We start from the raw sequence: 12893 nt of genomic DNA, 5'->3' as shown, positions 1-12893 counted from the left end.
TTGCACAAAATAATTCCTGGCCCAATTCACATAATAATAATTTCAGCCACATATATCTTTAAATTTTTTGCACAAGGCTGATTATATTTGCCAACCATTATGGGCTTTCATTTTTCTTTATGCCCAATGACAAAATCTGCAAACAACAAAATTATTAATTAACAAATGTGAATTGAAATTTAAATTAATAATTTTATAATTAATTATTTTAATAATATTTGATCATCATCATATTAATTTAGAGTTTTCCAAACTCATCAGTATTAATCTTAACCATTCTAACCACGTTGTTCCTCACATCAAGAATGGAGCAAACACAAACAATCTCCTCAATAAACAAAAGAAAAAGATCTCCAAGTCTTCCACATACATCATTACTCCTCCTTAATCCTACAACTCTATTCTATTAGTTCGAATCTCTATCTTAAACATGTAATAATTCACAAATTTTTTTTATTTATGAATTAATTTCATTATAATTAAATTGATTTCATATTTAAATTAAGTCTAATAACAATATTAAAATTAATTCAATTAAAATACATACCTAACGACATAAAAATCTATTGATTCCTTCACAAAGTAGTACAACAACACCAACTCTTCCAGATTCTCCAAAAATATGCAATTAACATGCCAAAATGTTAGAATCAAACACAAAATGATAATAATAGGAGCACTCAAAATTATCAAAAAAATTTAATTATTCAAAAAACTAATTAAAAGGAATGGCTATTTATCCTAAGCATAATGTTGGTCTCGGAATCTAGGGATGACAATATGTACCCTATCCGCGGGTACCCAATCCGACCCCACCTGATCGGGTAGGGTTGCCAACCCGATCCGCAGCGAGTAGCGTAGGGTGCGGGTAGGGTTCTCGTGCGGGTCGGATAGGGTGCAGGTTGAACTTCAACCCTACCCGACCAACCCGCACTCTATATATGTTTATGTTATATACTTATAATAAAAATATGTTTTAAGTGGATGTTGAATCAAAGACCTCTCACTAAATGCAAAAGATCCTTAACTACTAAAAGAAAATCATTAATTGATAATTTAATATTTTTTTTACATAAAAATCAATTCTATTTTAAATTATCATCAAGTTATATAATAATGTTATATATTTTTTATAACCCGCGGATAGGGTCGGGTACCCACGGGTTAAGAGCGGGTAGAGTTAGGGTTGAGATATTCTCAATCCGCGGGTAAAGTTAGAATTGGATCCAAACCCTACCCTACCCTACCCATTGCCACCCCTATCGAAATCTCGAATGGAGCTTCGATGAGAGGGGAAACGCTCTTGAAGCCTCAGATGGAGAGAGTGAGTGTAGAGAGAGATGAGAAATGGTGGAAGGGGGAAGAAGGGGAAGACATTTTAATCTCCACTTTTACCTATAATTACTGACGCAGCAAAATATTGTGTTTCATTAACTTGCCATTATTAAGCCATAGGTAATACAAAAATAGCACGAATTTAAAATTTAAATAATTTAGAATTAGCTGTCAGTATCTTATAAATCTTATAATAAATATAAAATAATAAATTAAATTAAATTAGGTTAACTTATCAACTACTTAAACGTTAGTAACCTATTTTCTGTTTTGAATCCTAATTTAATTGAAAATTCATATTTAAAAATTAAAATAATTAATTAGGTTAAGTTACTGATATTTTAGTCATCAGTAATGTATTTTCATATTTTTAAATTACTACATAAGGGTAAATACCAAATCAGTACTCGAAAGATTCTGACGCTGACAAAATAGTACCTGACTTTTGTTATTGACAAAATAGTCCTTAAAAAATTTTAAAATTTAACAAGCGTGTCCCCGAGCTCGCCGGAGCAAATTTCCAGCAAACACAATGCTAACATGGCCACCGTATTTTGGTGACATGACAAACCACCTCAAACCCTAAGCACTCCCTCCCTAACGCAGACTCCCCCTCCATCTCCCTCCCCATTGCGGCCCTTTCCTACCCAACGGAGACCCCCTCCCCTCCCCCTCCATCCCCATTGCAGCCCCCAACACACTTCCCCTTTTCCTTTCTCTCCCCATCGCAGCCCCCTTCCCTTTCCCTCTCCATCGCTGCCCCCTTCCCTCTCCCTCCCATCGCAGATTATATAAAGGCACAGATAGAAGCATGCACAACAGAACACAATATCACAATTCAAATTACAATCTACCAATACCATTTGTGTTTCTTTCCAAATGTATTACACTATTCCATCAATTACATTAAAAAAAGAAGAAAAAGATAAAATTCACCTACAAACCCCCCAAATTTCTTACTAAGATGATAATGTAAAGCACTCTTATCAATCCCTTGGTGATGGTAACTCTTGCAAACAGTAAAAAACGTTCTGCACCAACAATCCCACCAAATTCACAATGACCAACACACCCACAATAACCGTGAAAAACTGCAGAAACGAATTATGTGTATCAATTTCTATAATAAGCAAAACTAAAGAAATCACGAAGACAAAGTTACAGATGAACATAAAAAACGTGACCTAGAGGTAAGTGATGAACAAACGCTTGAAGATTTTGGGTATTGCAGAGATGGTGGAGGAAAAGGAGACAGCTTTGTTGGTGTAGAGGGAAGCGACGGTAAAGACGGCGGCGGCGGTGGAGAGGAGAGAGAAGGCGAAGAGGAAGAAAAAGTAACAGATTTCTGGGATGTTTAAGAATTGTAGCTCCTCTAGTGTTAGATCCATTATTCCTCTAGTGTTAGCTCTTCTTCTTCTTCTTCTTCTCCTCGGATTCTTGTTCTGTTATTCTTTGATCTGAGAGAGAGAATCGAAAGTTTTGGTTTGTAGTTGCTTTGAAATGATGGAATTTTGAGATATTAGATTGTTGTTCTTTTTTATTATAGAAATGAGATGATATGAGAGGGAGGGAGAGGGAAGAGGGCTGCGATGGGGAGGAAAAGGGAAAGGGAAAGGGAAAGGGGGCTACCATGAGGGAGGGGGAGGGATTAGGATTTGGAATAATATTTTTAATTACAAATTCTAATTCAAAATAAATTTCTCTTGTCAGGAAAAATCGGTGAACACGTAAGCATCTTACTCGCCGGAGCCATGGTCCGGCAAGTTCGAGGATATGCTTAGCAAATTTTTAAAACATTCAGGTATTATTTTGTCAATAACAATAGTCAGGTACCAAAATGTCAGCGTTTAAATCTTTGAAGTACTGATTTGGTCATTACCTCTACAACATAATTATCGATGTTGTAACTATGGATAAATTTAGAGACGGTTAAACTGTCAAATAAGTATCACAAATATCTTCGGTACCACTTGGCGCTAGCGTTTTTTTACGCTCACCGTTGTCTAAGTTGTTGGCAATAATTAGCCTTAAAAAATATTATTTTTCTCATTTTATTTTTTTAATTAAAATAAATAAATTGTTGATATTCTTGTTGTCGAAGGTTGTTGATGGTGTTAGAGGTGACGAGACTGAGAGTGATTTGGAGGATTAGGGTTAAAGGTGATGAGGAAGGGTTATAGTTAGGACTGGTGGCGAGTTGAGAATGAAAGAAAAATGATTAAGTTGGGGTGCTTAAAGTATTGTTATCCAAGAATTAGAGAAATATATTTTAAAATTAAAATTAACGTTATAAACGATTTTGAACATAATGTAACGTTAGAAATGATTTCGATTTTCAACCAACACTATAAAAAATAAAATAATACTAAACCCTTGTTCAAATCTTCTCAGACTAGACTTGATCATTACTAGATTAGGGTATAGAAATACAATGATTTTGTGTGTGATATACATGTATAAAAATCTAAGATCTACTTCTAAAATATTATCAAATGTATGAACTCCATAAAATTTGCTTCGTAATCTACTATAATAATACAAGATAATTATATAACAGATATTATATTTAATTCACAATAATTTTAATTCAACAAATTCCAAATCCTAGTTTAGTTTCATATATGACATAGGTTATTAAACTTGTTTTCATTATTTTCTGTTTTCAAAATTTTATAAAAGAAAAGTTATAAATAATAATATCAACAAATCCTATTTTAACTAGTATCAAATTTTTGTTATCATAAAAAAAATCGAAAAATAAAAATAAAAAAGACGAAAAATAAAAATAAGAAACACCAATTAAACCCTAAATATTTTACATCTTTTGGTGATTGTCTGAATTAGAAATTGAATCCTTGCTCTCTTAATTCACGCAAATGAATGATATACAAAATTAAGACGAGCAACTAGTAACTAGAAATGGTTTTATAATTTATAGTTTAAGATTTAGAATTTAAAAAATGCTAAATGTTTTATTTTTTCTAAAGTGCATTAGCTTTCACGAAAAATTAATAGCTTAATATAAAAATTACTATAATAATTCATAAATGAATAACATTATTAAAAGAATGGCACAGAGGTAAATAATTCGGGGAAAAAAATGACATTTTAATAATGCCAAATAAATTGATGGAAAGCTCCTCAATTGTTTGAATCTTTGATTTATTTGTATGTTAGCCACACAGAAAAAGTGTCGAAAATCAACTAAATTGATAAATTTTTATAAATATATTTAGTCAGCGTTTAGACATGCTAAATGTCATATATATTGACAATTAATATTTTATATCATTAATTATTAACAGAAACTATTAATGGAGTGACGAAAAGACAAAAATTTTTAATTTATAATCTTTAAATAATCAATTTGATTGATAAAATCTTTTAAAAACGAATTTAAAACATCTTTCAAAAACTAATTTACCGATTAACCTATTAGGAAATACAAGGTCTTTTAACTGATATTCTCACGGTGCAAGACCAAAGAAAGAACCAACCAGCTAAATCAAAATATGTGCCACCAAAAATAAAATAAAATAAAATAAAATAAAAAAGGTATAAACTTATCTTTAAAAGGCCTTAGAGCAGTTTTGTGATGTCCTCACTCCTCAATATGGCCTCCATCCACATCATCAATGTAATTATGTAAAAAACTTCAACTGAGTATCCGTTTTTCTTAAATTTTAACCATAAAATATTTGCAATTGTGTGGTTTTTTTTTTTGAAGTACATAGAGCTCAACATCGACAGGTGGAGCATTGGAAAATAAAAACCAGATACACAACACGTCAAAGACCTCAAAGAACCTATTGACCCCGAGTCATCTTCGGCATTGAAATCAACAACTACAAGGTGCATCCCCAATCCATTCATCAGAGAAGCTAAACGACCTGCTTATAATGTCCACTACATCTGATGCCTGATCCTTGAGATTCTGGCATTCCTTTCTTGCAAAATTGCCCAAATCATTGAGAGAAAAAGCATACACTGATACACCATTATGAGACGACTAACATCTAACGAATGAATGACAAAAATGTCATTTGCACAGAGGCTGTGTAAAAAGGAAAAAATGACTTGCTTATATGATATGATCATAACACCTCTAACAAAAGTCTTTCTCTTCCTTTTTCAAATATCACTCACAGGTATCGAGCTTTACAGTTTACATATGCACAATGCAAAAATGGAATGGTAAAAAACGAATGACTTACTCCAACGCGACTACTTGTATTTTTCCATTATCTTTCTAGCTTCTTCCACAGGATCATCCATAGGCGGAGAGGAGCTGGTTCCTCCATTGCCTCTATCTTTAGGTCCTTGATCTTTATTGAATGCGAGGAAAGCGAAGTAAGCAAGTCCCATTGTGGCCTGTCATCCAGGCATTTACTAGTTAGAAAGCAATAAAGCTTGGAATGGTAATCTTAGGTAAACCATGTGGAATATATGATTACATCACAATTATTGTTGCATAGAAAATCTTATATAAAAGACTCAAAATATGGATTTTTTTTCTCTTTTTTCTTCGCTTCTTTTATTCCTTTTCACCCTTTGAGCAATAGTTAAATTGTCTTCATGTGAACAGAAGGTCATGGTAACTCTTGGAATCAACCCCTGATATTTGCATCAGGTTAGTCTAGCTGCATCACACCCTTTGAGTGGGGTCTTTCCCAGACCCTGCCTAATATGGGATGCTTTTGCATTGCGCTGTTCTTTTTTATTCTTTTTCACCCAGGATGGAAAGAAAAAGGGAGCCAAGGGGCAACAGCGTCCGGAAATGATATTCTCATATGTAGGGAGAAAGAATGTTGAGCAGTAAAAACTCCATGGAAATCCTCTTCACTAATTTATAATTTAAAATTAAATTGCTAGGTCATGGCAGTTATCACATACTTTCAATTTTAGTTTTGAAGAGCCGAAAAAGTGATTTAGATTTGGCAGAGCTGTGTTCTGATAATTTGAGGCTATCTTCCTTGGATTCCAAACCAAGAGGCTAAACAAACCAAAAGCTTCAAAAGAGAGGCAACACAAAAGAACAGTGGTCTACAGGGATCATTACATAAACCAGCATAATAAATTTAGGCATCTCTATGCAACAAATTTTTGGTCTTATTTTCATTCAAAATTCTGGAAAGACAATGAAATTGCAACCCAAGATGGACATGTAAACAAATCCTACACATCATGTTACTATTGATTGAACCATGCATGATAATTCTCTATATGTCAATTAAATACAAGACATAGACAACACAAAACTACTATATATGGCTTCATTTGATTTCAATTCATTCTAAGTTTAACTTTTCCCCCAATAAAATTAGTTCAGCTAGCTGTGTGATGCGAGTAATGACAGAATCTCCACATAAGTGTGAAACAGTATCCCTCTTGATGAATGGAGATAATAGTTTGTCCTAAAAGCTAATAGGACGATACTAACTTGATTTTGGCATAGCCGAATCAATGTATTGATCTAGTGAACTGTAACCTAGATTACTATATTTCTATCTCTCATGAAATAAATGACTTGTACAAACAATATCAATGGAACTTTAATTTGATGAATTTTTTTATTTTTGAAAAAAGGAAAGCTTACCAAAGCAAAGAACACCGTAGAGAGGACTGACTTGAGCACAAAAAGCAAGAGAGTCAAAGCCACAGTTCCAACGGAAATCCTAGCTATTGGTCTTGGTACAGAATTCTATCATCAAGTAACAGAATCAAAGAAAAGTGAGATGTAGAAAACATGGACCAAAATGGATGAGTGGATGACACAAGGTTGAAAGGGCAGTTCTGCCTTACGGGAACCAGATTAGCACCTGCCTCAATTCCATCCCTACCGACATTCCATGCAGTCTGCAGAACTACCTTGCAGTCAACATGACAGATTATAAAAGAGTAACAATTAGACTTCTTGGACAACCTAAGAATGTGGCAAAAGGATAGTTTATAAATGTTTTCAATACTGAGGGAGATAATATATATAAATACTGGAAGACACTTGCAGCTTGCAAAGAACCTATATCATAAAGTGTTATTTTTTCTCTCATGAACAAAGGCATCAGAGATTATGGGCACCACAAGATTTCTTGAAATGACTTGATTTTTTAAATTGAAAAAAAAAAAAAAAACCTAAAGTAGTGGCACAAAAAATATGAGTTGGTAATTATGTTGCAAACTTGAAAAACTAATTTGGTCACAAAAATATTTAGAGCATTAATGCAGCAGAGACAGTAATCAACTAGTCATTGAGGAACTGATTTAAGGGTTTATTCTTAAAATAACAGAAAAGAAAGAAAATCATCTGAACATGGTGTTTAAGATGCAATTTAACGCAGTCACCTGTGAAAATAAAAAGCGGGTATCATTCACTTCAATTTAACCAACAAATTGGCAAAGTAGATAAAGCATAGAGTAAATATCTTTTCCTCTCTCAACATTTGCACAAAGGACAATGTGCCCTCCACAATTCGAAAATCCCTCATCAGTTCTAACCATCCAAGTAATTTATCTAAGCATCCCTAGTAAACGTTGACCTGCTAATGTATCAGGAGTGCTTAGACCAATAACAAGGATCTCTTAGACCAGTCACATGGTTGAGGGCTGATTAGTAATTTTCAAAATGTGGAGGAGAGCTTTGTCTTTCGGCAAATAAACTGGAAAGGGAATTTACGCTAAAACATACTTTGAAGTTTGAAGTAGTATGGATTAGTAACTAGCTAAATTCAACATGACATGTAATATCCTTGTTAATTTACTTTTCATTCATCAATTCAATACTCGCAGTCTCTTCACCTTTAACCGCTAGTCGTTACCCATTCGTGACGCAAACTGTTTTCATTAAACTCTCTGCTACCATTAAAACTAGCAATGCTAACAAACATTTGCGAGGTGTTAAATAAGAAAACATTATGTTCAAGTTTCAACTTATCTAAACATTAAAAAATTAAATTAAAAAAATCAACAAAAATGATGGCAGTACTCAATATAAAACAATACCTGAAAACAACTGAAAAGTGAAAAATAATTCTAAAAAAAAATAGTCAAACTTGGAGACTAACCTCTTAAGAAATTGGACTGTGCTGCAAAAACTACAAAACTGGAGCGAGGTTTCTGGGCCGTGGAAATCTTGAAGTGAGTATTGAAGGGGAAAGATTTCTTATTCAACTTCAAATTGGAATTAGGAGAGTGAAACCGAAGAGGCGTATAAGCCAAGTTTCGATTCTGAGAGCAATTTGGAGAACAGGAAGGAAGCAAACAAAAGTTGTGAATAAAAACCGAAGTAGACATTCTTTTCCTTCTCTCAATTCTGTCTCTCAAATGTATTAAATGGATAGAAAAAGTAAAACACAGGCTAAGCTTTAAGGTTTAGGTTAAGTGCAACGAAAGAGAAGGATAATGGGTTTTGGTGGGTGGTTTTTTAAGTATGGAAGAAGTGCATTGTTTAGACTTCAGATGGTAGTGATTAGCGAAGAAGATTTTCTTTCTGTGAAGGAAGTGAAGATTTTATTATTGCTTATCCCAGAGGAAGGGATTTTTTTTAAATAAATAAAATAAATATTTTAATTACCAAAATATGTATTTTTTATTATTTTTACCGAAAAATATCACATCACTTATCTCGTTTATATTATAAGTTAACACGTATATCGTTTACACTGTAAATAAGATAAGGTTAAAAGTACATGTTTAATTATAACGTTTTAGTGTAAACAAGATACATTAAGAGAAATTTTCAGCGGCTATACAAAGATGTGTAACTCTTGGTATCCTCCATAAACATTTCACTACTTCTTTGCTATTTATTCCTCCCGAAAATAAGCCAAAATGTCTAATAGTAGTGGTTTCTTAGTTGTAAGTGTATATCCCAATTGCCATGTGAGAAATAGTGATAATGGGGAAACGTTTGAGTGTGAGAATCCCATTCTGTTGTGTACCCGGCGAGTAAGCTCGTTGGCGGAATTGAAGGGTCTGTTATTGGTTAGCGTCGGTGGGAATGGGAGAAAAGAAATCGGAAGGATGGTATATGTTGCTAGCACCGATAGGAAATGGAGTTTTTTAGTTCTGTCTGTTTTGGCTCCATAGAGACGAGCATGTGCAGCTGATATTTGACATCTATGGGAGAATCATGGCAGAGCAAGTGATTGAGCTTTCTGCAGAGGTTGACACCACCACCAATTCATGTTGCCAGTCCAGTGGAAGACATAGAGGTCAACGGTGATGAGTCGGACGAGGAGTATATTGCGGATCGCAACGAGAGTCGTTCCTCTGAGGATGATGATGACGAAGAGTTTGTACCGGAGACCTCGATTGAACCAGACAGTAGGTATCTTTTGCCTCCCCCGCGTCCAATTTCGGCCTTGTCATCTGTACCCAGTCACTATGGTATGTTGGATCTAGATGCGATGCATGAGTAGAACCCATTTTCCAACACGGGTGAGGTGGATTACAACTTGGATGATAGTGTGGAGTTTAGGGTTTGCCACAGATTCAAAAGCAGAGATGCAGTAATGCATGGTGTTAAGAATTATAGCATTCGCAAAAGTGCTAAATACCGAGTGGCCGAGTCTGATCGATTAAAGTACCATATGCGTTGCCGACAACATGCAGCAGGCTACTCGTGGAGTCTCCGTATTGATCTCCGACAAAATCTCGGATACTAGTACGTTAATGATTCATTGTGTTAAATGTTGTCAGTTGTCATTTTATGCTTGTTGAACCTGTTGACATTTGTTGTTTTATTTTGCTAGGGAGGTGCGGAGGGTGGGAGGAGCGCACACATGTTTAGCACCCACAATGTCACAGAACCACCGATAGTTGGACAGCAGTCTCATCTGCCATGCTATCCTCCCATTGATACAATCAAACCCGTCCGTCAGCATCTCAGTCCTACAAGACGCAGTGATGTAGAGCTATCACTTCAAACCGTCGTACAGAAAGGTCTAGATGGCAAAGCAAAAGGCGATTGTACAGATTTTATGGTGTTTGAGAGGAGTCTTACATTAAAGTGCCTAGGTTACTGCAAGCGCTCCAGTGTTGTTGTCTGGGAATGATGTATGAGGTCAACGTTGTACCATACTTTGATGGCCACCTGATGGTACGTGACTGCAGCATGTTTGATAAGGTATTTTGGGTCTTCCTTTCTTACGTCGAGGTTTTCAAGTATTGCAAGCCGTTTGTCTCTGTTGATGGTATGCATCTGTATGAAAAATATGGTGGTTTTCTCCTTATTGCAGTTGCACAAGATGGTAACAACATCCTTCCTATAGGCTTTGCTGTTGTTGAGTCTGAGACGACAGAATCTTGGTCTTTCTTTCTTACCAATTTGAGGTGACACGTCAGCACATAGGAAGGCCTGTTGATTATTTCTGATAGATCTCAAGCGATCAAGGCTGTATTGAGAGTTGAAGACAGTGGCTAGCATCCTTCAAGAGCATTTCATGTTTACTATGTCCAACACATGGCCGCGAACTTCATCTCTTGTTTCAAGTCTGCTAAGGGAAAGATGTATCTGATAAATGTTGCCTATAGTCTAAGCAAGGCCAGAGTATGAGTGGTACATAGACGTGTTGAGGTTGTTGTCCTAAGAGATGGCTGATCGAGCAACCCCTGAGCCTGGCCCTGATGGGGGGTGTGGTGGAGGAGGGGATGGTGGTGGATGAGGAGGAGGCGAGTCACCATGGTCCTGTGGAATATCACCGTGCTCCTCCTGATGGTGTACTCTACCTCATCATCAGACTCCACATCCAATCGCTCTCGTCGCTGCCTTACCCTGTCTCTGCGGTGTCCTATAGCACCTCCGCGGTGTTTAGCACCCCTCTCTCGCCTAGTGGGCCTCCTTGTGTTTGGCCGAACCTCCCTGACCCGCCAACGATGGTCAGGGACGTCCCGAGGAAGGAATAGGATGTCCCTGGGCTGGCTGGCTGATGGCTGCACATCTCCCGGCATATTCACCAACTTGGGGTCCTCTAGGACGTCCTGCCTCGACAAGTGTTGGACACAGCATTCCACTCTCCACCAATCCCAGTACTCCCTCGTCGGCCGATAGTCGAAGCACGACTGAATGGATATGCCATGTCCCTCACCAAACCAAGCACTATACTGGTCATACTGATAAAGCCCATTTTTAGGGTTTATCTTATATTGAATTTAGTGGATTTTATCAACTTATCCAACATTTATTCAATGAAATAGTATGGTTTTATGAATTTCTCCTAATTTGTGCTTAAGAGTGAAAACATGCTTTTTGGGCCTTTAAATTGCTAATTTTAATTCACTTTAATTCCATTCGATGCCTTGATATGTTTGTTGAGTGATTTCAGGTTCATAAACGCAAGGATTGGGTGGAAGAAGTGATAAGAAAAGCATGCAAAGTGGAGAATTCATGAAGAAATGAGTATTTGCAGAATTCATGGCAACGCGTGTACGTGGCCCACGCGTGCGCGTGGGAAGGAAATCTGCCAAGCGATGCATACGCATGACCCATGCATACGTGTGACAAGTAGCACGTGAACAACTTAAAGGCAATATGCTGGGGGCGATTTCTAAGCCATCCAGGCCAAGATCCAACTCATTTTCTGATGCTATTGAACCAAAGGATTGAGGGGGGATGAACCAAGTAGTTATAGTTTAGTTTTTACCATGTTTTAGGTTAGAATTCTAGAGAGAGAAGCTCTCTCCTCTCTCTAGGTTTTAGGGTTCTTATTTCAATTTCTCCTTAGATCTAGATTTTATTCTTGCTTCAATTTAGCTTTCCTTTACTTTTATTTGTTCTAGTATCTTAGTTTATCTACTTCTCTTGTCAATTTCAATTCTCTTTTAATGCAATTTTACATTTTCATGTCTTTTGATGTATACTTTAGTTGCTATTAGTATTTCTTACTTGGGTTAGTTATAGTTTTTATTAATTCTTACATTTTATTATGTTTGCCTTTATTTCACTCTAGGTGTTTGACAAAATGTTTTCACTAGTTATGGAGTACTTTTCTACACTCTTAGCCTAGGCTAAAGGAATTGAGTGACTTTGAGTCATTGGGTCTAATTGGAATGGTGATTTGGGTCCCTTGTTGATCAATTTGATGTCCACTGATACTAACCTACTATTAAGCTAATTAATGGCTAGGTTGGGACTTACAGTTGATGTTGATCAAGCCTATTTGACATACTTCAGGCATAGAAGTATACTTGATGGGTTTGGTCCCTCATATTTGTCAATATATGGTTATTAGACAAGGATAGTGACTTCAATTTTCCAATCCTTGCTAAGAGTCCTTTTTGTTACTTGAATTCCATTTTTGTTGCTTTATTTGCTTTTCATTTAATTCCTTGCATGCTTATTTACTTTCTTGCCTTTTAATTTTCTTGTCAATTGCCATCAAAACTCCCTTGTTTCTTCATAGCCAAAATTGAGTACTCGATTGTAATTCTTAGGGAGAATGACCCGTGAGTTATACTCTCGGTTAATTTTTATTGGGGTTGAACTTGTGACAACCAAAAATTAAACTTTGATGGAGAATCCATTGTTGGTCTAGAATATTGATAAACCCCAATTTTGTGGT

The 12893-nt window shown here is 35.8% G+C and overlaps 1 protein-coding gene across 4 annotated transcripts; it reads right to left on the bottom strand.

The window, feature by feature from the left end:
* Positions 1-5005: 5005 nt before the first annotated feature.
* On the bottom strand, positions 5006-8860 carry LOC112742107 (uncharacterized). Of its 4 annotated transcripts, none has more exons than XM_072214180.1 (5): positions 8397-8860; positions 7138-7199; positions 6932-7036; positions 5550-5706; positions 5006-5282 (listed from the first exon to the last, which is right to left on the bottom strand). In XM_072214180.1, exons 1-4 carry the CDS (start codon positions 8623-8625, stop codon positions 5560-5562), a joined length of 543 nt encoding a protein of 180 aa, XP_072070281.1. In that variant the 5' UTR covers positions 8626-8860; the 3' UTR covers positions 5006-5282; positions 5550-5559. The 4 variants fall into 4 exon arrangements, with proteins under 4 accessions (XP_072070281.1, XP_025647136.1, XP_025647138.1 ...); XM_025791351.3 differs by having other exon boundaries at positions 5006-5389; positions 8397-8847; XM_025791353.3 differs by having other exon boundaries at positions 5006-5278; positions 8397-8825.
* Between the last annotated feature and the right edge of the window lie 4033 nt (positions 8861-12893).

The sequence above is a fragment of the Arachis hypogaea genome, chromosome 14 (genome assembly GCF_003086295.3).
Source record: "Arachis hypogaea cultivar Tifrunner chromosome 14, arahy.Tifrunner.gnm2.J5K5, whole genome shotgun sequence".
NCBI classification, from domain to species: Eukaryota; Viridiplantae; Streptophyta; class Magnoliopsida; order Fabales; family Fabaceae; genus Arachis; species Arachis hypogaea.
Note: the sequence above shows the minus strand (reverse complement) of the source record. Positions and strands in the feature narration are given on the sequence as shown.